General features: G+C 49.5%; 2 protein-coding genes across 3 annotated transcripts; both read right to left on the bottom strand.

Moving 5' to 3' along the window:
• Positions 1-3,252: 3,252 nt before the first annotated feature.
• Positions 3,253-9,690, bottom strand: LOC135362293 (phospholipase A and acyltransferase 4-like). The gene is made up of 4 exons (XM_064576266.1): positions 8,786-9,690; positions 5,680-5,788; positions 4,646-4,914; positions 3,253-3,527 (listed from the first exon to the last, which is right to left on the bottom strand). The coding sequence occupies exons 1-4, from the start codon at positions 8,792-8,794 to the stop codon at positions 3,426-3,428; spliced, it is 489 nt and encodes a 162-aa protein (XP_064432336.1). The 5' UTR covers positions 8,795-9,690; the 3' UTR covers positions 3,253-3,425.
• A 6,511-nt stretch (positions 9,691-16,201) lies between these two features.
• LOC135362291 (phospholipase A and acyltransferase 4-like) lies at positions 16,202-22,596 on the bottom strand. 2 transcript variants are annotated; one of them, XM_064576264.1, is made up of 4 exons: positions 21,735-22,596; positions 18,629-18,737; positions 17,595-17,863; positions 16,202-16,476 (listed from the first exon to the last, which is right to left on the bottom strand). In XM_064576264.1, the coding sequence occupies exons 1-4, from the start codon at positions 21,741-21,743 to the stop codon at positions 16,375-16,377; spliced, it is 489 nt and encodes a 162-aa protein (XP_064432334.1). In that variant the 5' UTR covers positions 21,744-22,596; the 3' UTR covers positions 16,202-16,374. The 2 variants fall into 2 exon arrangements, with proteins under 2 accessions (XP_064432334.1, XP_064432333.1); XM_064576263.1 differs by lacking the exon at positions 21,735-22,596 and adding an exon at positions 19,559-19,597.
• Positions 22,597-24,407: the final 1,811 nt, after the last annotated feature.

Genomic DNA, 24,407 nt, shown 5'->3' with positions numbered 1-24,407 from the left:
TGACCCAGTATCTGGTCTATTCTGGAGAATGTTTTATGTGCACTCGAGAAGAATGTGTATTCTGCTGCTTTGGGATGGAATGTTCTGAATATACTGTGAAGTTGAATATACTGTGAAGTCCATCTGGTCCAGTGTGTCAGTGAAAGCCCTAGTTTCCTTGTTCATCTTCTGCTTAGATGATCTGTCCATTGCTGTGACTGGGGTGTTAGAGTTCCCTACTATTATTGTGTTATTATCCATCTGGTTCTTTGGTTTTGTTACTAATTGGCTTATATAATTGGCTGCTGCCAAGTAAGAGGCATAGATATTTACAATTGTTAGATCTTCTTGTTGGATAGACCTTTTAATTATGATATAGTGTCCTTCCTCATTCCTAATTACAGACTTTGGTTTGAAATCTAATTAATCTGATGTAAGGATTGCCATCACGGCTTTCTTCTGATCCATTAACATGATAAATGGTTTTCCACCCCTTCACGTTCCATCTAGAGTTGTCTTTGGGCCTAAAATGAGTCTCTTGCAGACAGCATATCTATGGGTTTGCTTTTTTATCCAATCTGTTACGTTCTGTCTTTTGATTGGGACATTTAGCCCATTTACATTCAGAGTAACTATTGAAAGATATGAATTTTGTGTCATTGTATTAACTGTAAAGTGGCAGTTCATGTAGATTGTCTCAACTCCTTTCTGGTCTTTGTTACTTTTGGGCTCTCTCTTTGCTCAAGGAATTCCCTTTAATATTCCTTGCAGGGCTAGTTTAGTGTTCACAAGTTCCTTTAGTTTTTGTTTCTCCTGGAAACTCTATCTCTCCTTCTATTCTGAATGACAGCCTTGCTGGACTGAGTCTTCTTGGCTGCATATTTTTCCCATTTAGCACCCTGAATATATCCTGCCAGTCCTTTCTAGCCTGCCAGGTCTGTGTGGATAGGTTTCTGCCAGCATTATGTTTCTACACTGGTAGGTTAAGGACCTTTTGTCCCAAACTGCTTTCATGATTTTCTCTTTATCTTTGAATTTGCATGCTTCACTAGTGTATGTCGAAGTGTTGTCCTATTCTTACTGATTTTGAGGGGGGTTCTCTGGCTTCCTGGACTTGATGTCTGTTTCTATTCAATTAGGGAAGTTCTCAGCTATAATTTGTTCAAAGAAACCTTCTGCCCCTCTCTCCTTCTCTTCGTCTTCTGGGACCCTTACTATCCGGATATTATTTCACTTATGGAATTACTGAGTTCTTGACATCTCCCTTCGAGATTCAGCAGTGGTCTTTTTCTCTTCTTTTCAGCTTCCTTGCTTTCCATCGTTTTATCCTCTATATCACTGACTGACTCTCTCTTCTGCCTCACTTATTCTCAATTTTGGAGCCTCTGTTTGGGACTGCATCTCCGCAATAGCATTTTTAATTTGGGCCTGACTAGATTTTAGTTCTTTGAATTCTACAGGAAGGGATTTTCTAGTGTCTTCTATGCTTTTTCAAGCCCAGCTAGTATCTCTATAATCTTTGTTTTAAGTTCTACTTCAGACATCTTATATCCATATTGATTAAATCCCTAGCAGTGAGTACTACCTCCTGTTCTGTCTTTTAGGGTGAATTTTTCTGTCTCATCATTTTGTCCAGAAAAGAATAGAAGAAAGAAAGAGAAAAGACAATAATAATAAAAACAACAGAAAGAAAAACAGACACAAAACAAAAGAAGGAAAAATCAAACAAGAAACAAAACAAAAAACTAGATATTGGGTGTGTTTTGGTCTGCTTGCTACAGGAAACTAGATCTTGAAATAGGAAAGAAAGCAAAACTTACAGATATCCATAAATAAAATAAAAAACAATGAAAAGAAACCAAAAATAAAATATAGAGATTGTATATATATAATAAAAACTTAAGAAGAATAAAAAAGTATTGAAAGAATAAGAAAATAGCTGAAAACATAACACTGAAGGACTAAGGAATAAAAATAATAATAAAAGACCCCATAAATGCTATATACTGTTTTCCCCAGGAGCTGAAGCTTTGCAGTTCTCTATGATGTGTAAACTTGGTGTTTGAGTGATGTTCCTGCTGGTCTCTGGGGGAGGCCCCTGTTGTGCTGATTCTCAGGTGTCCTTCCCAAGTGGGATTTGCTCTCCTTTGCCAGGGGGCTGGGCTCAGTGTACGTGACTCCAGACTCCACTGGGTGCCTCTCCTTTGTTCCTTTTAGGCTCTCAGCACCAATGGGCGGATGAAAATGGCATAGCCCAGATCTCTAGCCCCAGAGCTGAAAGCTCCACCCCCCACTCTTCAGTGCACCCTCACAGACAAGCAACCACTCTTGTCTCCATGGTTTCCCTCCTCACTTTGTGTTCACCCGGCATCTGACTCAGCGTTTTTATCTCAGGCCCACCAATCCTCCAAACTTTCAGGACTGTTGTGGTGGGCACCTCCCCCACTCCTCCAGGGGGAGGGATGGGGTCTCCCCATGTTTCTGCAGCCTGCTGGGCCCCTGCTGGGAGAGCAGTCTCCTGACCCTGTTCCTGATTTCTGGCAACCCGGAGGAGAAAGCCGGCACCAGGATCACTGTTTGCAGCCGGCTTCTCTGCTCCGATGTTTGGGAACTCTGCAGCACTCAGGTGCCCCCGTTCTTTCTGTGACCTTGGGGATCCCGAGACCACCTGGGATTCTGCCCTGCTTTGCCACCTGAGTGCTTTTCAGCCAGGGACATCCCTACCAGAGCAGACTTCTGAAAGTTCTGATTTTGTGCTCTACTACTTATAAGACTTTGTGGTAGCCTCTTTAAGCAGGCTACCTCCTCTTGCCCTGTCCTCCTATATATAACCCCAGATTCAAGGCCAAGGAAAGGTGTGGAGAGCAGAGGGAGTTAAGAAAGGATTTCACGAGATGGGCAAGAGCCTATACTGACTTTCCTCGTGGCAGACGTTTGCTTTGGTTTGGTGTAGACTCCGCCGAACAACCACAGACTGCAGCTGCAGAGTCCGAGAAGCCGTGTCGGCTCTAGTCCCAGGCCAACAGTCCAAGTTGTCTGATGGGTCCTGCTCTTGCCCATTGGCCAGGCCCGTGTGTCTCCCTTGCTGCCCCCCCGTCTCCCCACAACCAGAAAGACCCATGACTTGAAATAGCTGGAGCCAGACTGGCTCCTGCAAGACAAAGAACACAGACACAGACACAAAGGGAGAGAAAAGGGCCGAAGCCCAGGGCGCCACCGTGCGTGGCCAGGCCCAGAGCCCAGCTGCACCCCAACACACTTCACACCAGCCAGTTCTTGCTTCATCTCCTCCAGTAAAGTGCTCCCTTGTTGGGCTTTATTTTATTCTGTAAAAATAAGCCTTATTGTAAAACAGAGTGAAATCCACAGACCAAACCTCAAAACCTCTGGGGCAACCAGATCCCCTAAATGGATAAAGTCACTGCTGATGGGACAGGCCCTTCAACTCATTGCTTCTGCCGCTTGTTTCTTAAGAACATGGTTCCAATGAGGCCCATGGCTGCCAAGCCGGCTCCTGCGATGCCAGCCGTCACAACGGCGTCCTGGACCTGCGGGAGAACAGGGGAGGTCACAGTCAATCGGGAATCCGAGGACGGGCTGTACACTCAACAAGAACATTCAGCTTAAGGACACTCATGTGCCCCTTGGCCCACTTGACAAACTCAGGAGTCAACAAATATTGGCCGGGAAATGGGGAGAAGAGGACTGGATGGGGAAAGAGCCGCTGCATGGAGCCAGTAGGCCAGGGTTGTACATGGGCCCCAGGGCAACTCGATCCACTCTGCAGGTATTTAAAGCACCTAAATCCCCAGAGGGCGATTGTGGAAAGGACAAGAAGATGAAGGCAGGAGGGCTGAGATCCTGGCGGCCATCAGGGAGCCCTTGCAGCCAGTGTGAGGTGGCGCAGGAACGGCTCTCGAATGCTGACCATGTCACACCTGTGCCCCCCGGGAGAGCAAGGACCTCACGTGTGTCACTTGTCTTGTTCCTCGCTGCATCCCCCACACCTGGTTCTGCCAGGCACAGGGGTGCTCTTTACGAGTCCTTAAAGAAATGACCCAACTTGGAGTAGTAGTGATGCTCTACTTTAAATGATTAGCCCTGCAGGTGCTGCAGTTCAGTGTATGGAGCAGAGACTCTAGAGAAGGACAGCTGGGGTTGGAATCCTGCCTCTGCCACTTATTAGCTGTGTGTTTTGGGGACAACAAACGTGGAAGCCAGAAGGGGTGGGCGTGGAAGCTGTGCCCCACATCTTCCATAAATGAATCCTTGAGCTCATACATAAGCCTGTGCACCTTGAGCATCCCTTGCCTAAGTGCTCTCTGGGGCCTCAGGACACCTGTCCTGGTGCTGGCTTGGCCCACACTCTTCTTGACATCTTTGGGGGCATCAAGAGCTGCCTTTAGGGTGGATCCTAGAGGTGAAGGATCCTAGAAGGCCTCCATCCAACTCCTCCTCCTACACATGGGGAAACTGAGGCCCAGGGAGGGAGTGACCTGTCCACAGACCCCAAGTGGTTCAGAAGCTGATTGAAGATTTGAGTTTAGACATCCTGACTCCCAGCCAGTGGGTCATGGTGATTCTCCCCTCTGGCTGCACAGCTTGGTCACCACCACCCCAAGGGGACCTCCAGGAGGAAGAAGGATCGTCTCAAAGAGGGCCTTACCTGCCTGCTATTGGGCTCGCCATATCTCAGGTTGGTGACAAAGTGCTCACAGTTCTTGTGCAGAAGACTATATTCCATCTCCTGACCAACCATCTGCTTCGCAGAGTAAATGATCTGGTTCACAGGTCGTGGTCTATACCTGTTGTCCAAGAGGTTGTTGACCTTATAGCAGCAGCCTCCCACCACATCCCGTAGGAGCTCCCGTTTTACTACCGCTCTGCTGCTCAGAACGGAGAACGTGATGCTGGAGCGAACCCACGGGATCTCACCTGGAATCAAAGACACGACCATGGTCATCGGGAGCTGCAGGGGAAGGCGAGAGAGGGAGGGAGAAGGGGCAGGACGAGAAAGAGGACCGAGGGAGTACACTACTGAGGTCTTGCTGTTTGTCTTTTCACAAATGTGATCGGAGCATTCATAGATTTTGCTCTTTTTACTGAACAAGCTGTGAATTTTTTTTAAGTCAGTGAATGTCATGATTGCTTATGCAGTCATTGTATTCCATCATATGGATATAGATCATCTATCTGGTCAAGCCCTATTATTGAACATGTTGGTTGTTCAAAGATTTTGCCATTTTCAACAGTGATAGTCAAGTATTTACTATTTGTTCAATTTTGCACACTCACACATTTCAGAAAGAGATCAAATTTATTTGATCACACACTGTTTACTTTCCATATATTTCTTCATCGTCTTTAACTTTGGAGGTAAATATTATCTCCATTTGATAATCCAAATATTGGTGTTGGGGGAGGTCATCTAGAAAATGTGACCACCAGTAACCATGAGTTCACCCCCAGCAGTCAGAGGCTCCTCATCTCATCCCACCCTTGGAATGTGCATTCTACTTGACTTCCCTGCCTCCAGACCTATGGGACTCCACTCGATTACCCAGTGGAATATGGATGTATGGTCTGCTCAAGCAAGCTCAGGGAGTAACCAACTCAGTTTTCCCTTGCTCGGCACTTTCTTCTAATTGTTCTCATGATGGTAACAAATATTTTGAAAATAATATTTCCAACAGTGCTTACTTGGAGAAGTCAGATGGATCACATAACCGTCTCCCACATAGATGGCCCAGTGCTCATAGCCAATGCGGAAAATCTGGATCAGGTCTCCAGGTTTGGGTTCTTCACAAAACTGCAACACAAAAACCCAAAATGGTGTAGGCGGGCTTCTAGGCAACAGTAGAGTGCCCAGCTGGGGCCCTGCAGCTTGGCCTGGGGACCCCACTGGGTGATGTTCATCACCTGGTGAGAGCCTGCAGTGGGAGGGAACTCCTGGCCCCTGTGGGGTCCTCATCCTGCTGTCACTTTAGAGATTCTGCACAACCAGGGGCTAGAAGCCTAGAGAAAAGGTCCTTGTGGAATGGGAGAGTGGAGATTGGTTCGGTGTGTGCATATTATTATGTTTGTATGTGCACACGCTCCAGTTGTATGGGATATGTGTGAGGGAGCACATGTGTGTATATGTACATGTGGTACATGTGTGTCTGTGTGTTGTGTTCCCTGAACATGCACATCAGCATGTGCTGTATATGTTGGGTTTGCATGTGCATGTCGGGTATACTCATGTGCACAGCTGTTGTGTTGTGTATGGGGTTTTCGCTTGTGTGTTGGGCATTGTTATGCACACATCTGTGTATGTGTATATGTTGGGTTTGCGTGTGTGTGTTGTGCGTACTCATGTGCACACCGAGGCTGTGAGCAAGCGTGTGCAGGTGCTTTGTAGACCTGCTCCCGAGCCTGCAGACATGACCACCTGCATGGAAACCTCTTCACTGAGCCTGGGAGCCCCAGACCCTCCCCAGCAGTCAGGGAGGAGAATCACCAGCTTCTCTACCCTTCACAGGTCCTCCTCACACCTCTTGACCCTCACTGTCCATGGCCACACCAGGTACCTACTCCTCCTCAGATACTGTCCCCTCCAGCCCCAGGACACCCGCCCTTGGAGATGCCAACCTGAGAGACATTGGCTGATGGCATCATCCGGGGACCTGAGGCTCTGGAGGGCTGGCAGCTTCTGACCCTGAGGGGGCTTGCTCCCAGCGTGCACATGGCAGGCCTCAGTGGGCACTTTTCCAGAAGCCCCAGGGGAAGGAAGCATCACCCTATTTTCAGGTGGGTAACTGAGGATCAGAGAGAGAGGGGCTTGGCCAAGAACACTCAGCTCGGCAGCACTGAGCTGCCTCTTCTCCCCCTGATTTGGCCCTGCCTCCCCGCCCTCCACACCCATTTCCTGCTCCTCAGTGCCCCCCACTCCACCCCTGGAGCCACAGCATCTGATTTGAGAATGTTTCAGTTTCTCTCCCTTTCTGTGCCTGCTCTCAGCAAACCACAAACCTCTATCTCTCATTGCAGGCCACCTAATCAGAGACTTGGGGTCAGCTTTCCTTAGCCCTCTTTGTCATGCCAATATCCAACAACCAACGCTGACCCTGGGAGTTTCTCCTGAATTCATCACCTGGTCCATTTCCCACCCTCTGAATTCATTAGGGAAGTCTCCGGGCCTGCCCCTGAGATCTCACAGCCTTTGTTTTTTTTTTAATTTTATTTATTCAATAATCTCCACACCCAACATGGGGCTTGACTCACAACCCTGAGTTCAAGAGTTGCATGCTCTTCCGACTTAGCCAGACAGGTGCTGGGACCCTACATCTTCTTGACATTCGCCCCCCTCTTACCAGGCCATCTGTGCATGCTACCCCACACCCAGTCTCCCCAAGACCCACTGTGGCTTTCCGAAAGGGCACATCTGGCCATGAACTTCCCCTGGAATCAGGGCACGGGGCATGCACTGTGGGCAGCTCACAGGCCCTCCAACCAGCCCTTCCTCAGCCCTCCTCACCCTCCCTGCCCTCTGGCCCTAGGCTGACTGGCTTGCCCTTCTCCTCACCACAGAGCTGGCCCCTGCCTCTGATCCTCTGCACATCTGGCTGTCTCGGTCACAGTCACCTTCCCCACCCCTCCTTTCTTCTTCTCCCCCACACAGACATCCCTCTCTGAGCAGCTGCTCTCAGGGCCCCAGCCTGGCTCAGCTGCCACCTCCCCCTGCATGGATCACGTCCTGCTGGGATTCCCCGTGTCTGTCTGCACCTCCCTGTGGGCTCTGAGCTCCACTGGGGCAGGATCCTGTGTGCTGCCTAGCTCCTTCCTCCCCAGGATCCGGTGAAGGGCCTGGCCTGGAATGGGGGCAGAGGAAATCCACATGGAATAGGGGCTGGAGGGTCAGTGGGGCCACGACCCGGGGCCCAGTGACTCCCCCCTCCCTCAGCCAGGGCACGGCAAGCCCAGGGATGATCTCCACGTTGAAATCAAAAGGGGAGTTTTCACTCTGGGGTTCAATGTCTAACTAAGGTCAGGCCCAGACACCCTGCACAGTGGCTGGTGGCAGTAAAATGTGACGCCAGTCCCCGCCCGGAGGAGAGGCTGCCCAAGAAACAAAGGGCGTATTTGTTTTTTTTTTTTTTTCAGCAATCAGGCCCTCGGCCCACCCCAGGGGATCAGGTGAGTGCAGAGTGGGCCGCTCTTTCCCAGAATGGCCTCATTTCCTCGAATTGCATGATTCAACTCATTCCCCTTCAGTGCACCCCAACCACGCAGCCGGCCTGCCCCCGCCTGGACCGTGTGAATCTGCACATCAGGGCTGACAGGAAGGGAGATCAGAGTCAGAAGGCTGGAATGGAAGCATACTTACCGAGGCAGGACAGATGCCAAGGAGGGAAGAGGAGAGAGGAGGAGAGAGCTGAGCAGGCACTGAACTCCTGCCCCAGCAAGGGAGACAGGCACATTGGGGATCCCCTCACTTCCCAAGTCCTGGGACACCCCCCTCGGCCCACACAACAGATACTTCCCAGCTCAGGCAGGCAAAGCTCCCACCCCAACCCAGCTCCTTCCCCGGGAGCTGAGCCAGAGGACAGGGGAGGCTCAGTGGGCCTGAAGCCCGCACTGTCCTGCAGGAAAAGGGACTTTGAAACAACAAGACTTTTCCATAACACCCTTCTAAAGCCTTTCCAAACTCTGGAGTTCAGAGTGCCCAACACCAGGAACCCACACGGAGGCCTTTATGAGAGGGGGGTGGCCTACTGCTGGAGAACTGCAAATAGAAAGTTATGCAAAAATTAAAAAAGGGACTTACCTCAGCCATGGTGGAGTCTGCTGTTCTCCTGCGTGTGGACGGACTTTTATACCAAAGGTGACGGTTTTGCTTTCAGTTTCCTTTAGACACTCTTTAATAACAACTACATAGGAAACTTTCCTTTTGAAAGTAGACTCCACACCCAGCATGGATCCCAAAGCAGGGCTCAAACTCCAACCCTGAGATCCAGACCTGATCTGAGGTCAAGAGTCACACACGTAAGAGTGAGCCACGCAGGTGAGCGTCCAGGGGCTGGCACCTCCAGCATCGGAGCAGGCTGGATGAGGGGCTCTGTGCCTCCTTGGTGAACACATGTTTCATAAATGCCTTGGTGTACGATGGAATTCGGTCTGAGGTTTGCTTCATTATCAGCTGAGGGTGAGGCCTGGGGAAATGGCTCACACGAAGACATGCAGACATTTCCATGGTTAGCATTAGGTGGCAACTGAAACCCAAGAAGTGCGCAGGAAGGTGACAGCCCAGCTGATTTGCCACAGTGGGGGCCAGGCTCCCGCTCACAGAGATGGTTCTGGGGCCACAGCAGGCCCCTCGCAGGTGCCGACCCCCTTCCTCTCCACGGGCTGGGCCCTCAGCACAGACAGGGGGTCTGGCCAGGTAAGGGGTGGGGGTGGAGGGACAGAGCCCTCTTGCTTCTCCCTCACTGCTCCTGATGCCTTCGAATGAAATGGACATTCCAGACATGAAAAAAAAATAAATACAAGAGTTGGAATCCAATCTTTTCTTTTCCAAATAGCAGCGGTAGGTTGGGGAATCAGATCTCACGAGAGATGGGAGCTCCAGCCTGGAATTCTGTCAAGGAATGTTCCCTGGGTCAAGACCCAGGCTCCCAGCAGCTCTCGAGGGGCCAAGATTCGTGCTGACCCACCCCCTCCCCGGGCGGCCCGGTCACCGGGGGTGCCGACCCTGCTTCGCTCGCCGGCAATTTCCCCCTGGTGAAACTTAACTCTGGGGCTGGGTTTGAGCCAGGTGACCCCGCCCCCTGGGGCAGAGCCGATTGGCCCAATGAGAGCACCTGACCCGTGGCAGCCAATCGGAAGGCTGAGCCGGGCGCAGCGCTGAGCCGGGTGCCGCGCTGAGCCGACCAGACTCTCCGGACCTGGACGCGGGGGACCGAGAGTGGTCCCCAGCGCGGAGAGGTGCAGCTGAGCTGACCCGACAAGACGGGCCACAGGAGGGGTGCGGGATCAGAGACTTGGGGGTCCGGGCAATCCCAAGGGGAGAGAGAGGAAGCAGGAGCCCTGGGCGCGAAAGCGAGCAGACAGGGGAAGGACGTGGAGAGCAGAGAGAGATACTAATCGTTCCTGGAAGGGAGAGGAGCAGGGAGGATGGGGTGCCTTCCCTCACTGGTGGCGGCCTCACGTTCATGGCCCAGAGTCTCCCACACAGTTCCAGCCGCTGGCGCCCCAGGCCCTGGCAGGCCCACGGTTCCTGTTCTTATGCATCACAGGTGTGTCTCCCCTCCCCCTCGTGTATCTTCACACCGCGAAGAAGAATGCAGGCCTCCAGGGGCGCCTGGGTGGTGGCCCAGGGGGTTAGGCTCCCGCTCTTGGTTTTGGCTCAGGTCATGATCTCAGAGTCGTGAGATCAAGGCGGCTCAGGCCCCATTTGGGCTCCATGCTGGGTGTGGAGCCTGCTTAGGATTCTCTCTCCTTCATCCGCTCCCCCCCTCTCCGTGTGTGGGTTTGCTCTCTCTCTCTCTCAAAAAAACAAAAATAAACATACAGGCCTCCCAGAAGAAACGGGTGAAAAGCTGTGAATGGCTGGGGTGCACCTCAGTGTAGCCGGAGCCTGGATTAACTGCTCGGGCTGCTAGAAGGACATACCACCGACCAGGGGGCTTAAACAACAGACATTGATTTCTCTCATTTAGGTCTATAATCCGTTGAGTTCGTTGTTGTCTATGGTGTAAGAACGTGGTTCAGTTTCATTCTTTTCCATGTAGCTGACCAGTTTTCCCATCACCCATTTCTGAAGAGATTGTGTGTTTCCCGTTGCATAGCTTGCCTTTCTTGTCAAAAGTTAATTGATGATATAATGGTGGATTTGTGTCTGGGCTTTCTGTCCTGTTCTTTTGATCTGTGTGTCTATTTTTGTGCCAGTACCCTGCTGTTTTGATACCCATAGCTTTGTAGTATAACATGAAAACTGTAATTGTCATACGTCCTGCTTTTTCTTTTTCAGGATGGCTTAGGCTATTGTGGTCTTTTATGGTTCCTTACAAATTTTAGGATTGTTTGTTCTAGCTCTGGGAAAAAAGAAATGCTGTTGGTATTTTGCTAGGGATTGCATTAAATCTGGGGACTGCTTGGGCGTATGGACATTTTAACAGTGTTTGTTCTTCCAGTCCATGAGCATGGAATGTTTTCCATTTCCGTATGTCTTCCTGAATTTCATTCATAAGTGTTCTCTAGTTTTCAGAGTACAGATCTTTTACTTCTTTGGTTAGGTTTATTCCTAGGTATCTTATGGGTTTTGGTGCAATTGTAAGTGGGATTGATTCCTTGATTTCTCTTTCTTCTGCCTCATTGTTAGTGTATAGAAATGCAACGGACTTCTCTGTGCATTGATTTTGTATCCTGTGACTTTGCTGAATTCCTGTATCAGTTCTAGCAATTTTTTTTGGAGTCTTTGGGTTTTCTACATAGAGTATCATGTCCTCTGAAAAGAGTGAAAGATTGACTTCTCCTTTGCCAATATTGGTGCCTCTATTTCTTTTTGTTGTCTGATTGCTGAGGCTAGGACTTCCAATAATGTGTTGAATGGCGGTGGTGAGAGTGGACATCCCTGTCATGTTCCTGACTCTAGGGGGAAAGCTCTAAGTTTTTCCCCATTGAGGATGATATTCACTGTGGGTTTTTTACTATAGCTTTTATGTTGTGGTATACTCCCTCTATCCTACCACTGCAGAGAGTCTTTGTCAATAAAGGATGTTGTATTTTGTCAAATGCTTTTTCTGCATCTATTGAGAGGATCATATGGTTTTGTCCTTTCTTTTATTAACGTGGTGTATCACACTGATTGATTTGCAGATGTTGAACTACCCTTGCAGCCCAGGAATAAATCCCACTTGGTCATGGTGAATAATCCTTTGTTATTATTACTGTTAACAGTAATGTACTGTTGGATCCTATTGGCTAGGATTTATGTGAGAATTTTTGCATCCTTGTTCATCAGGGATATTGGTCTGTAATTCTCCTTTTTGGTGGGGTCTTTGTCTGGTTTGGGGATCAAGGTAATGCTGGCCTCCTAGAAAGAGTTTGGAAAATTTCCTTCCATTTCCATTTTTTGAAAGAGTATCAAAACAATAGGTATTAATTCTTCTTTAAATGTTTGGTAGAATTCCCTTGGGAAGCCATTTGCCCTGGGCTCTTGTTTGTTGGGAGATTTTTGATGACTGCTTCAATTTCCTTGCTGGTTATGGGTCTGTTCAGGTTTTCTATTTCTTCCTGGTTCAGTTTTGGTAGTTTATAGTCTCTAGGAATGCATCCATTTCTTCCAGATTGCCTAATTTGTAGGCATATAGTTGCTCATAATATTCTCTTATAATTGTTTGTATTTCTTTGGTGTTGGTTGTGATCTCTCCTCTTTCACTCATGATTTTATTTATTTGGGTCCTTTCTCTTTTCTTTTTGAGAAGTCTGGCTAGGGTTTATTAATATTATTAATTCTTTCAAAGAACCAGCTCCTAGTTTTGTTGATCTGTTCTACTGTTCTTTTGGTTTCTATTTCATTGATTTCCGCTCTGATCTTTATTATTTCTCTTCTCTTGCTGGGTTTAGGCTTTATTTGCTGTTCTTTCTCCAGCTCCTTTAGCTGTAAGCTTAGGATGTGTATTTGAGGGCTTTCTTCTTTCTCGAGAAAGGCTTGTATTGCTTCCCTTTTAGGACCACCTTTGCTGCATCCCAAAGATTTTGAACAGCTGTGTTTTCATTTCCATTTTCATTTCTTTCCATGAATTTTTTAAATTCTTCTTTAATTTCCTGGGTGACCCATTCATTCTTCAGTAGGAAGCTCTTTAGCCTTCATGCATTTGAGTTCTTTCCAATTTTCCTCTTGTGGTTGAGTTCCAGCTTCAAAGCACTATAGTCCAAAAATAGGCAGGGAATGATCCCAGTCTTTTGGTACTGGTTGAGACCTGATTTGTGACCCAGTATCTGGTCTATTCTGGAGAATGTTTTATGTGCACTCGAGAAGAATGTGTATTCTGCTGCTTTGGGATGGAATGTTCTGAATATACTGTGAAGTTGAATATACTGTGAAGTCCATCTGGTCCAGTGTGTCAGTGAAAGCCCTAGTTTCCTTGTTCATCTTCTGCTTAGATGATCTGTCCATTGCTGTGACTGGGGTGTTAGAGTTCCCTACTATTATTGTGTTATTATCCATCTGGTTCTTTGGTTTTGTTACTAATTGGCTTATATAATTGGCTGCTGCCAAGTAAGAGGCATAGATATTTACAATTGTTAGATCTTCTTGTTGGATAGACCTTTTAATTATGATATAGTGTCCTTCCTCATTCCTAATTACAGACTTTGGTTTGAAATCTAATTAATCTGATGTAAGGATTGCCATCACGGCTTTCTTCTGATCCATTAACATGATAAATGGTTTTCCACCCCTTCACGTTCCATCTAGAGTTGTCTTTGGGCCTAAAATGAGTCTCTTGCAGACAGCATATCTATGGGTTTGCTTTTTTATCCAATCTGTTACGTTCTGTCTTTTGATTGGGACATTTAGCCCATTTACATTCAGAGTAACTATTGAAAGATATGAATTTTGTGTCATTGTATTAACTGTAAAGTGGCAGTTCATGTAGATTGTCTCAACTCCTTTCTGGTCTTTGTTACTTTTGGGCTCTCTCTTTGCTCAAGGAATTCCCTTTAATATTCCTTGCAGGGCTAGTTTAGTGTTCACAAGTTCCTTTAGTTTTTGTTTCTCCTGGAAACTCTATCTCTCCTTCTATTCTGAATGACAGCCTTGCTGGACTGAGTCTTCTTGGCTGCATATTTTTCCCATTTAGCACCCTGAATATATCCTGCCAGTCCTTTCTAGCCTGCCAGGTCTGTGTGGATAGGTTTCTGCCAGCATTATGTTTCTACACTGGTAGGTTAAGGACCTTTTGTCCCAAACTGCTTTCATGATTTTCTCTTTATCTTTGAATTTGCATGCTTCACTAGTGTATGTCGAAGTGTTGTCCTATTCTTACTGATTTTGAGGGGGGTTCTCTGGCTTCCTGGACTTGATGTCTGTTTCTATTCAATTAGGGAAGTTCTCAGCTATAATTTGTTCAAAGAAACCTTCTGCCCCTCTCTCCTTCTCTTCGTCTTCTGGGACCCTTACTATCCGGATATTATTTCACTTATGGAATTACTGAGTTCTTGACATCTCCCTTCGAGATTCAGCAGTGGTCTTTTTCTCTTCTTTTCAGCTTCCTTGCTTTCCATCGTTTTATCCTCTATATCACTGACTGACTCTCTCTTCTGCCTCACTTATTCTCAATTTTGGAGCCTCTGTTTGGGACTGCATCTCCGCAATAGCATTTTTAATTTGGGCCTGACTAGATTTTAGTTCTTTGAATTCTACAGGAAGGGATTTTCTAGTGTCTTCTATGCTTTTTCAAGCCCAGCTAGTATCTCTATAATCTTTGTTTTAAGTTCTACTTCAGACATCTTATATCCATATTGATTAAATCCCTAGCAGTGAGTACTACCTCCTGTTCTGTCTTTTAGGGTGAATTTTTCTGTCTCATCATTTTGTCCAGAAAAGAATAGAAGAAAGAAAGAGAAAAGACAATAATAATAAAAACAACAGAATGAAAAACAGACACAAAACAAAAGAAGGAAAAATCAAACAAGAAACAAAACAAAAAACTAGATATTGGGTGTGTTTTGGTCTGCTTGCTACAGGAAACTAGATCTTGAAATAGGAAAGAAAGCAAAACTTACAGATATCCATAAATAAAATAAAAAACAATGAAAAGAAACCAAAAATAAAATATAGAGATTGTATATATATAATAAAAACTTAAGAAGAATAAAAAAGTATTGAAAGAATAAGAAAATAGCTGAAAACATAACACTGAAGGACTAAGGAATAAAAATAATAATAAAAGACCCCATAAATGCTATATACTGTTTTCCCCAGGAGCTGAAGCTTTGCAGTTCTCTATGATGTGTAAACTTGGTGTTTGAGTGATGTTCCTGCTGGTCTCTGGGGGAGGCCCCTGTTGTGCTGATTCTCAGGTGTCCTTCCCAAGTGGGATTTGCTCTCCTTTGCCAGGGGGCTGGGCTCAGTGTACGTGACTCCAGACTCCACTGGGTGCCTCTCCTTTGTTCCTTTTAGGCTCTCAGCACCAATGGGCGGATGAAAATGGCATAGCCCAGATCTCTAGCCCCAGAGCTGAAAGCTCCACCCCCCACTCTTCAGTGCACCCTCACAGACAAGCAACCACTCTTGTCTCCATGGTTTCCCTCCTCACTTTGTGTTCACCCGGCATCTGACTCAGCGTTTTTATCTCAGGCCCACCAATCCTCCAAACTTTCAGGACTGTTGTGGTGGGCACCTCCCCCACTCCTCCAGGGGGAGGGATGGGGTCTCCCCATGTTTCTGCAGCCTGCTGGGCCCCTGCTGGGAGAGCAGTCTCCTGACCCTGTTCCTGATTTCTGGCAACCCGGAGGAGAAAGCCGGCACCAGGATCACTGTTTGCAGCCGGCTTCTCTGCTCCGATGTTTGGGAACTCTGCAGCACTCAGGTGCCCCCGTTCTTTCTGTGACCTTGGGGATCCCGAGACCACCTGGGATTCTGCCCTGCTTTGCCACCTGAGTGCTTTTCAGCCAGGGACATCCCTACCAGAGCAGACTTCTGAAAGTTCTGATTTTGTGCTCTACTACTTATAAGACTTTGTGGTAGCCTCTTTAAGCAGGCTACCTCCTCTTGCCCTGTCCTCCTATATATAACCCCAGATTCAAGGCCAAGGAAAGGTGTGGAGAGCAGAGGGAGTTAAGAAAGGATTTCACGAGATGGGCAAGAGCCTATACTGACTTTCCTCGTGGCAGACGTTTGCTTTGGTTTGGTGTAGACTCCGCCGAACAACCACAGACTGCAGCTGCAGAGTCCGAGAAGCCGTGTCGGCTCTAGTCCCAGGCCAACAGTCCAAGTTGTCTGATGGGTCCTGCTCTTGCCCATTGGCCAGGCCCGTGTGTCTCCCTTGCTGCCCCCCCGTCTCCCCACAACCAGAAAGACCCATGACTTGAAATAGCTGGAGCCAGACTGGCTCCTGCAAGACAAAGAACACAGACACAGACACAAAGGGAGAGAAAAGGGCCGAAGCCCAGGGCGCCACCGTGCGTGGCCAGGCCCAGAGCCCAGCTGCACCCCAACACACTTCACACCAGCCAGTTCTTGCTTCATCTCCTCCAGTAAAGTGCTCCCTTGTTGGGCTTTATTTTATTCTGTAAAAATAAGCCTTATTGTAAAACAGAGTGAAATCCACAGACCAAACCTCAAAACCTCTGGGGCAACCAGATCCCCTAAATGGATAAAGTCACTGCTGATGGGACAGGCCCTTCAACTCATTGCTTCTGCCGCTTGTTTCTTAAGAACATGGTTCCAATGAGGCCCATGGCTGCCAAGCCGGCTCCTGCGATGCCAGCCGTCACAACGGCGTCCTGGACCTGCGGGAGAACAGGGGAGGTCACAGTCAATCGGGAATCCGAGGACGGGCTGTACACTCAACAAGAACATTCAGCTTAAGGACACTCATGTGCCCCTTGGCCCACTTGACAAACTCAGGAGTCAACAAATATTGGCCGGGAAATGGGGAGAAGAGGACTGGATGGGGAAAGAGCCGCTGCATGGAGCCAGTAGGCCAGGGTTGTACATGGGCCCCAGGGCAACTCGATCCACTCTGCAGGTATTTAAAGCACCTAAATCCCCAGAGGGCGATTGTGGAAAGGACAAGAAGATGAAGGCAGGAGGGCTGAGATCCTGGCGGCCATCAGGGAGCCCTTGCAGCCAGTGTGAGGTGGCGCAGGAACGGCTCTCGAATGCTGACCATGTCACACCTGTGCCCCCCGGGAGAGCAAGGACCTCACGTGTGTCACTTGTCTTGTTCCTCGCTGCATCCCCCACACCTGGTTCTGCCAGGCACAGGGGTGCTCTTTACGAGTCCTTAAAGAAATGACCCAACTTGGAGTAGTAGTGATGCTCTACTTTAAATGATTAGCCCTGCAGGTGCTGCAGTTCAGTGTATGGAGCAGAGACTCTAGAGAAGGACAGCTGGGGTTGGAATCCTGCCTCTGCCACTTATTAGCTGTGTGTTTTGGGGACAACAAACGTGGAAGCCAGAAGGGGTGGGCGTGGAAGCTGTGCCCCACATCTTCCATAAATGAATCCTTGAGCTCATACATAAGCCTGTGCACCTTGAGCATCCCTTGCCTAAGTGCTCTCTGGGGCCTCAGGACACCTGTCCTGGTGCTGGCTTGGCCCACACTCTTCTTGACATCTTTGGGGGCATCAAGAGCTGCCTTTAGGGTGGATCCTAGAGGTGAAGGATCCTAGAAGGCCTCCATCCAACTCCTCCTCCTACACATGGGGAAACTGAGGCCCAGGGAGGGAGTGACCTGTCCACAGACCCCAAGTGGTTCAGAAGCTGATTGAAGATTTGAGTTTAGACATCCTGACTCCCAGCCAGTGGGTCATGGTGATTCTCCCCTCTGGCTGCACAGCTTGGTCACCACCACCCCAAGGGGACCTCCAGGAGGAAGAAGGATCGTCTCAAAGAGGGCCTTACCTGCCTGCTATTGGGCTCGCCATATCTCAGGTTGGTGACAAAGTGCTCACAGTTCTTGTGCAGAAGACTATATTCCATCTCCTGACCAACCATCTGCTTCGCAGAGTAAATGATCTGGTTCACAGGTCGTGGTCTATACCTGTTGTCCAAGAGGTTGTTGACCTTATAGCAGCAGCCTCCCACCACATCCCGTAGGAGCTCCCGTTTTACTACCGCTCTGCTGCTCAGAACGGAGAACGTGATGCTGGAGCGAACCCACGGGATCTCACCTGGAATCAAAGACACGACCATGGTCATCGGGAGCTGCAGGGGAAGGCGAGAGAGGGAGGGAGAAGGGGCAGGACGAGAAAGAGGACCGAGGGAGTACACTACTGAGGTCTTGCTGTTTGTCTTTTCACAAATGTGATCGGAGCATTCATAGATTTTGCTCTTTTTACTGAACAAGCTGTGAATTTTTTTTAAGTCAGTGAATGTCATGATTGCTTATGCAGTCATTGTATTCCATCATATGGATATAGATCATCTATCTGGTCAAGCCCTATTATTGAACATGTTGGTTGTTCAAAGATTTTGCCATTTTCAACAGTGATAGTCAAGTATTTACTATTTGTTCAATTTTGCACACTCACACATTTCAGAAAGAGATCAAATTTATTTGATCACACACTGTTTACTTTCCATATATTTCTTCATCGTCTTTAACTTTGGAGGTAAATATTATCTCCATTTGATAATCCAAATATTGGTGTTGGGGGAGGTCATCTAGAAAATGTGACCACCAGTAACCATGAGTTCACCCCCAGCAGTCAGAGGCTCCTCATCTCATCCCACCCTTGGAATGTGCATTCTACTTGACTTCCCTGCCTCCAGACCTATGGGACTCCACTCGATTACCCAGTGGAATATGGATGTATGGTCTGCTCAAGCAAGCTCAGGGAGTAACCAACTCAGTTTTCCCTTGCTCGGCACTTTCTTCTAATTGTTCTCATGATGGTAACAAATATTTTGAAAATAATATTTCCAACAGTGCTTACTTGGAGAAGTCAGATGGATCACATAACCGTCTCCCACATAGATGGCCCAGTGCTCATAGCCAATGCGGAAAATCTGGATCAGGTCTCCAGGTTTGGGTTCTTCACAAAACTGCAACACAAAAACCCAAAATGGTGTAGGCGGGCTTCTAGGCAACAGTAGAGTGCCCAGCTGGGGCCCTGCAGCTTGGCCTGGGGACCCCACTGGGTGATGTTCATCACCTGGTGAGAGCCTGCAGTGGGAGGGAACTCCTGGCCCCTGTGGGGTCCTCATCCTGCTGTCACTTTAGAGATTCTGCACAACCAGGGGCTAGAAGCCTAGAGAAAAGGTCCTTGTGGAATGGGAGAGTGGAGATTGGTTCGGTGTGTGCATATTATTATGTTTGTATGTGCACACGCTCCAGTTGTATGGGATATGTGTGAGGGAGCACATGTGTGTATATGTACATGTGGTACATGTGTGTCTGTGTGTTGTGTTCCCTGAACATGCACATCAGCATGTGCTGTATATGTTGGGTTTGCATGTGCATGTCGGGTATACTCATGTGCACAGCTGTTGTGTTGTGTATGGGGTTTTCGCTTGTGTGTTGGGCATTGTTATGCACACATCTGTGTATGTGTATATGTTGGGTTTGCGTGTGTGTGTTGTGCGTACTCATGTGCACACCGAGGCTGTGAGCAAGCGTGTGCAGGTGCTTTGTAGACCTGCTCCCGAGCCTGCAGACATGACCACCTGCATGGAAACCTCTTCACTGAGCCTGGGAGCCCCAGACCCTCCCCAGCAGTCAGGGAGGAGAATCACCAGCTTCTCTACCCTTCACAGGTCCTCCTCACACCTCTTGACCTTCACTGTCCATGGCCACACCAGGTACCTACTCCTCCTCAGATACTGTCCCCTCCAGCCCCAGGACACCCGCCCTTGGAGATGCCAACCTGAGAGACATTGGCTGATGGCATCATCCGGGGACCTGAGGCTCTGGAGGGCTGGCAGCTTCTGACCCTGAGGGGGCTTGCTCCCAGCGTGCACATGGCAGGCCTCAGTGGGCACTTTTCCAGAAGCCCCAGGGGAAGGAAGCATCACCCTATTTTCAGGTGGGTAACTGAGGATCAGAGAGAGAGGGGCTTGGCCAAGAACACTCAGCTCGGCAGCACTGAGCTGCCTCTTCTCCCCCTGATTTGGCCCTGCCTCCCCGCCCTCCACACCCATTTCCTGCTCCTCAGTGCCCCCCACTCCACCCCTGGAGCCACAGCATCTGATTTGAGAATGTTTCAGTTTCTCTCCCTTTCTGTGCCTGCTCTCAGCAAACCACAAACCTCTATCTCTCATTGCAGGCCACCTAATCAGAGACTTGGGGTCAGCTTTCCTTAGCCCTCTTTGTCATGCCAATATCCAACAACCAACGCTGACCCTGGGAGTTTCTCCTGAATTCATCACCTGGTCCATTTCCCACCCTCTGAATTCATTAGGGAAGTCTCCGGGCCTGCCCCTGAGATCTCACAGCCTTTGTTTTTTTTTTAATTTTATTTATTCAATAATCTCCACACCCAACATGGGGCTTGACTCACAACCCTGAGTTCAAGAGTTGCATGCTCTTCCGACTTAGCCAGACAGGTGCTGGGACCCTACATCTTCTTGACATTCGCCCCCCTCTTACCAGGCCATCTGTGCATGCTACCCCACACCCAGTCTCCCCAAGACCCACTGTGGCTTTCCGAAAGGGCACATCTGGCCATGAACTTCCCCTGGAATCAGGGCACGGGGCATGCACTGTGGGCAGCTCACAGGCCCTCCAACCAGCCCTTCCTCAGCCCTCCTCACCCTCCCTGCCCTCTGGCCCTAGGCTGACTGGCTTGCCCTTCTCCTCACCACAGAGCTGGCCCCTGCCTCTGATCCTCTGCACATCTGGCTGTCTCGGTCACAGTCACCTTCCCCACCCCTCCTTTCTTCTTCTCCCCCACACAGACATCCCTCTCTGAGCAGCTGCTCTCAGGGCCCCAGCCTGGCTCAGCTGCCACCTCCCCCTGCATGGATCACGTCCTGCTGGGATTCCCCGTGTCTGTCTGCACCTCCCTGTGGGCTCTGAGCTCCACTGGGGCAGGATCCTGTGTGCTGCCTAGCTCCTTCCTCCCCAGGATCCGGTGAAGGGCCTGGCCTGGAATGGGGGCAGAGGAAATCCACATGGAATAGGGGCTGGAGGGTCAGTGGGGCCACGACCCGGGGCCCAGTGACTCCCCCCTCCCTCAGCCAGGGCACGGCAAGCCCAGGGATGATCTCCACGTTGAAATCAAAAGGGGAGTTTTCACTCTGGGGTTCAATGTCTAACTAAGGTCAGGCCCAGACACCCTGCACAGTGGCTGGTGGCAGTAAAATGTGACGCCAGTCCCCGCCCGGAGGAGAGGCTGCCCAAGAAACAAAGGGCGTATTTGTTTTTTTTTTTTTTTCAGCAATCAGGCCCTCGGCCCACCCCAGGGGATCAGGTGAGTGCAGAGTGGGCCGCTCTTTCCCAGAATGGCCTCATTTCCTCGAATTGCATGATTCAACTCATTCCCCTTCAGTGCACCCCAACCACGCAGCCGGCCTGCCCCCGCCTGGACCGTGTGAATCTGCACATCAGGGCTGACAGGAAGGGAGATCAGAGTCAGAAGGCTGGAATGGAAGCATACTTACCGAGGCAGGACAGATGCCAAGGAGGGAAGAGGAGAGAGGAGGAGAGAGCTGAGCAGGCACTGAACTCCTGCCCCAGCAAGGGAGACAGGCACATTGGGGATCCCCTCACTTCCCAAGTCCTGGGACACCCCCCTCGGCCCACACAACAGATACTTCCCAGCTCAGGCAGGCAAAGCTCCCACCCCAACCCAGCTCCTTCCCCGGGAGCTGAGCCAGAGGACAGGGGAGGCTCAGTGGGCCTGAAGCCCGCACTGTCCTGCAGGAAAAGGGACTTTGAAACAACAAGACTTTTCCATAACACCCTTCTAAAGCCTTTCCAAACTCTGGAGTTCAGAGTGCCCAACACCAGGAACCCACACGGAGGCCTTTATGAGAGGGGGGTGGCCTACTGCTGGAGAACTGCAAATAGAAAGTTATGCAAAAATTAAAAAAGGGACTTACCTCAGCCATGGTGGAGTCTGCTGTTCTCCTGCGTGTGGACGGACTTTTATACCAAAGGTGACGGTTTTGCTTTCAGTTTCCTTTAGACACTCTTTAATAACAACTACATAGGAAACTTTCCTTTTGAAAGTAGACTCCACACCCAGCATGGATCCCAAAGCAGGGCTCAAACTCCAACCCTGAGATCCAGACCTGATCTGAGGTCAAGAGTCACACACGTAAGAGTGAGCCACGCAGGTGAGCGTCCAGGGGCTGGCACCTCCAGCATCGGAGCAGGCTGGATGAGGGGCTCTGTGCCTCCTTGGTGAACACATGTTTCATAAATGCCTTGGTGTACGATGGAATTCGGTCTGAGGTTTGCTTCATTATCAGCTGAGGGTGAGGCCTGGGGAAATGGCTCACACGAAGACATGCAGACATTTCCATGGTTAGCATTAGGTGGCAACTGAAACCCAAGAAGTGCGCAGGAAGGTGACAGCCCAGCTGATTTGCCACAGTGGGGGCCAGGCTCCCGCTCACAGAGATGGTTCTGGGGCCACAGCAGGCCCCTCGCAGGTGCCGACCCCCTTCCTCTCCACGGGCTGGGCCCTCAGCACAGACAGGGGGTCTGGCCAGGTAAGGGGTGGGGGTGGAGGGACAGAGCCCTCTTGCTTCTCCCTCACTGCTCCTGATGCCTTCGAATGAAATGGACATTCCAGACATGAAAAAAAAATAAATACAAGAGTTGGAATCCAATCTTTTCTTTTCCAAATAGCAGCGGTAGGTTGGGGAATCAGATCTCACGAGAGATGGGAGCTCCAGCCTGGAATTCTGTCAAGGAATGTTCCCTGGGTCAAGACCCAGGCTCCCAGCAGCTCTCGAGGGGCCAAGATTCGTGCTGACCCACCCCCTCCCCGGGCGGCCCGGTCACCGGGGGGTGCCGACCCTGCTTCGCTCGCCGGCAATTTCCCCCTGGTGAAACTTAACTCTGGGGCTGGGTTTGAGCCAGGTGACCCCGCCCCCTGGGGCAGAGCCGATTGGCCCAATGAGAGCACCTGACCCGTGGCAGCCAATCGGAAGGCTGAGCCGGGCGCAGCGCTGAGCCGGGTGCCGCGCTGAGCCGACCAGACTCTCCGGACCTGGACGCGGGGGACCGAGAGTGGTCCCCAGCGCGGAGAGGTGCAGCTGAGCTGACCCGACAAGACGGGCCACAGGAGGGGTGCGGGATCAGAGACTTGGGGGTCCGGGCAATCCCAAGGGGAGAGGAAGCAGGAGCCCTGGGCGCGAAAGCGAGCAGACAGGGGAAGGACGTGGAGAGCAGAGAGAGATACTAATCGTTCCTGGAAGGGAGAGGAGCAGGGAGGATGGGGTGCCTTCCCTCACTGGTGGCGGCCTCACGTTCATGGCCCAGAGTCTCCCACACAGTTCCAGCCGCTGGCGCCCCAGGCCCTGGCAGGCCCACGGTTCCTGTTCTTATGCATCACAGGTGTGTCTCCCCTCCCCCTCGTGTATCCTCACACCGCGAAGAAGAATGCAGGCCTCCAGGGGCGCCTGGGTGGTGGCCCAGGGGGTTAGGCTCCCGCTCTTGGTTTTGGCTCAGGTCATGATCTCAGAGTCGTGAGATCAAGGCGGCTCAGGCCCCATTTGGGCTCCATGCTGGGTGTGGAGCCTGCTTAGGATTCTCTCTCCTTCATCCGCTCCCCCCCTCTCCGTGTGTGGGTTTGCTCTCTCTCTCTCAAAAAAACAAAAATAAACATACAGGCCTCCCAGAAGAAACGGGTGGAAAGCTGTGAATGGCTGGGGTGCACCTCAGTGTAGCCGGAGCCTGGATTAACTGCTCCGGCTGCTAGAAGGACATACCACCGACCAGGGGGCTTAAACAACAGACATTGATTTCTCTCATTTAGGTCTATAATCCGTTGAGTTCGTTGTTGTCTATGGTGTAAGAACGTGGTTCAGTTTCATTCTTTTCCATGTAGCTGACCAGTTTTCCCATCACCCATTTCTGAAGAGATTGTGTGTTTCCCGTTGCATAGCTTGCCTTTCTTGTCAAAAGTTAATTGATGATATAATGGTGGATTTGTGTCTGGGCTTTCTGTCCTGTTCTTTTGATCTGTGTGTCTATTTTTGTGCCAGTACCCTGCTGTTTTGATACCCATAGCTTTGTAGTATAACATGAAAACTGTAATTGTCATACCTCCTGCTTTTTCTTTTTCAGGATGGCTTAGGCTATTGTGGTCTTTTATGGTTCCTTACAAATTTTAGGATTGTTTGTTCTAGCTCTGGGAAAAAAGAAATGCTGTTGGTATTTTGCTAGGGATTGCATTAAATCTGGGGACTGCTTGGGCGTATGGACATTTTAACAGTGTTTGTTCTTCCAGTCCATGAGCATGGAATGTTTTCCATTTCCGTATGTCTTCCCGAATTTCATTCATAAGTGTTCTCTAGTTTTCAGAGTACAGATCTTTTACTTCTTTGGTTAGGTTTATTCCTAGGTATCTTATGGGTTTTGGTGCAATTGTAAGTGGGATTGATTCCTTGGTTTCTTTCTTCTGCCTCATTGTTAGTGTATAGAAATGCAACGGACTTCTCTGTGCATTGATTTTGTATCCTGCGACTTTGCTGAATTCCTGTATCAGTTGTAGCTATTTTTTGTTGGAGTCTTTGGGTTTTCTACATAGAGTATCATGTCCT

This window comes from Mirounga angustirostris, unplaced genomic scaffold, assembly GCF_029215605.1.
Source record: "Mirounga angustirostris isolate CCGP_5_RB_7025 unplaced genomic scaffold, mMirAng1.0.hap1 SCAF_13, whole genome shotgun sequence".
Classification (NCBI taxonomy): domain Eukaryota; kingdom Metazoa; phylum Chordata; class Mammalia; order Carnivora; family Phocidae; genus Mirounga; species Mirounga angustirostris.
The sequence above is the reverse complement of the archived record's forward strand: the minus strand, read 5'-3'. Positions and strand labels throughout refer to the sequence as shown.

Excerpts from the sequence above, each read along its gene's own strand:
- LOC135362293 (XM_064576266.1), bottom strand. Across the intron at positions 4,915-5,679 it reads GATCCATCTGACTTCTCCAA|GTGAGATCCCGTGGGTTCGC; the intron begins GTAAGCACTGTT and ends CTTTGATTCCAG. Across the intron at positions 3,528-4,645 it reads GCGAGCCCAATAGCAGGCAG|GTCCAGGACGCCGTTGTGAC; the intron begins GTAAGGCCCTCT and ends GTTCTCCCGCAG.
- LOC135362291 (XM_064576263.1), bottom strand. The coding sequence starts at position 19,585 with ATGATGCCATCAGCCAATGTCTCTCAG. Across the intron at positions 18,738-19,558 it reads CATCAGCCAATGTCTCTCAG|TTTTGTGAAGAACCCAAACC; the intron begins GTTGGCATCTCC and ends TTTGTGTTGCAG. Across the intron at positions 17,864-18,628 it reads GATCCATCTGACTTCTCCAA|GTGAGATCCCGTGGGTTCGC; the intron begins GTAAGCACTGTT and ends CTTTGATTCCAG.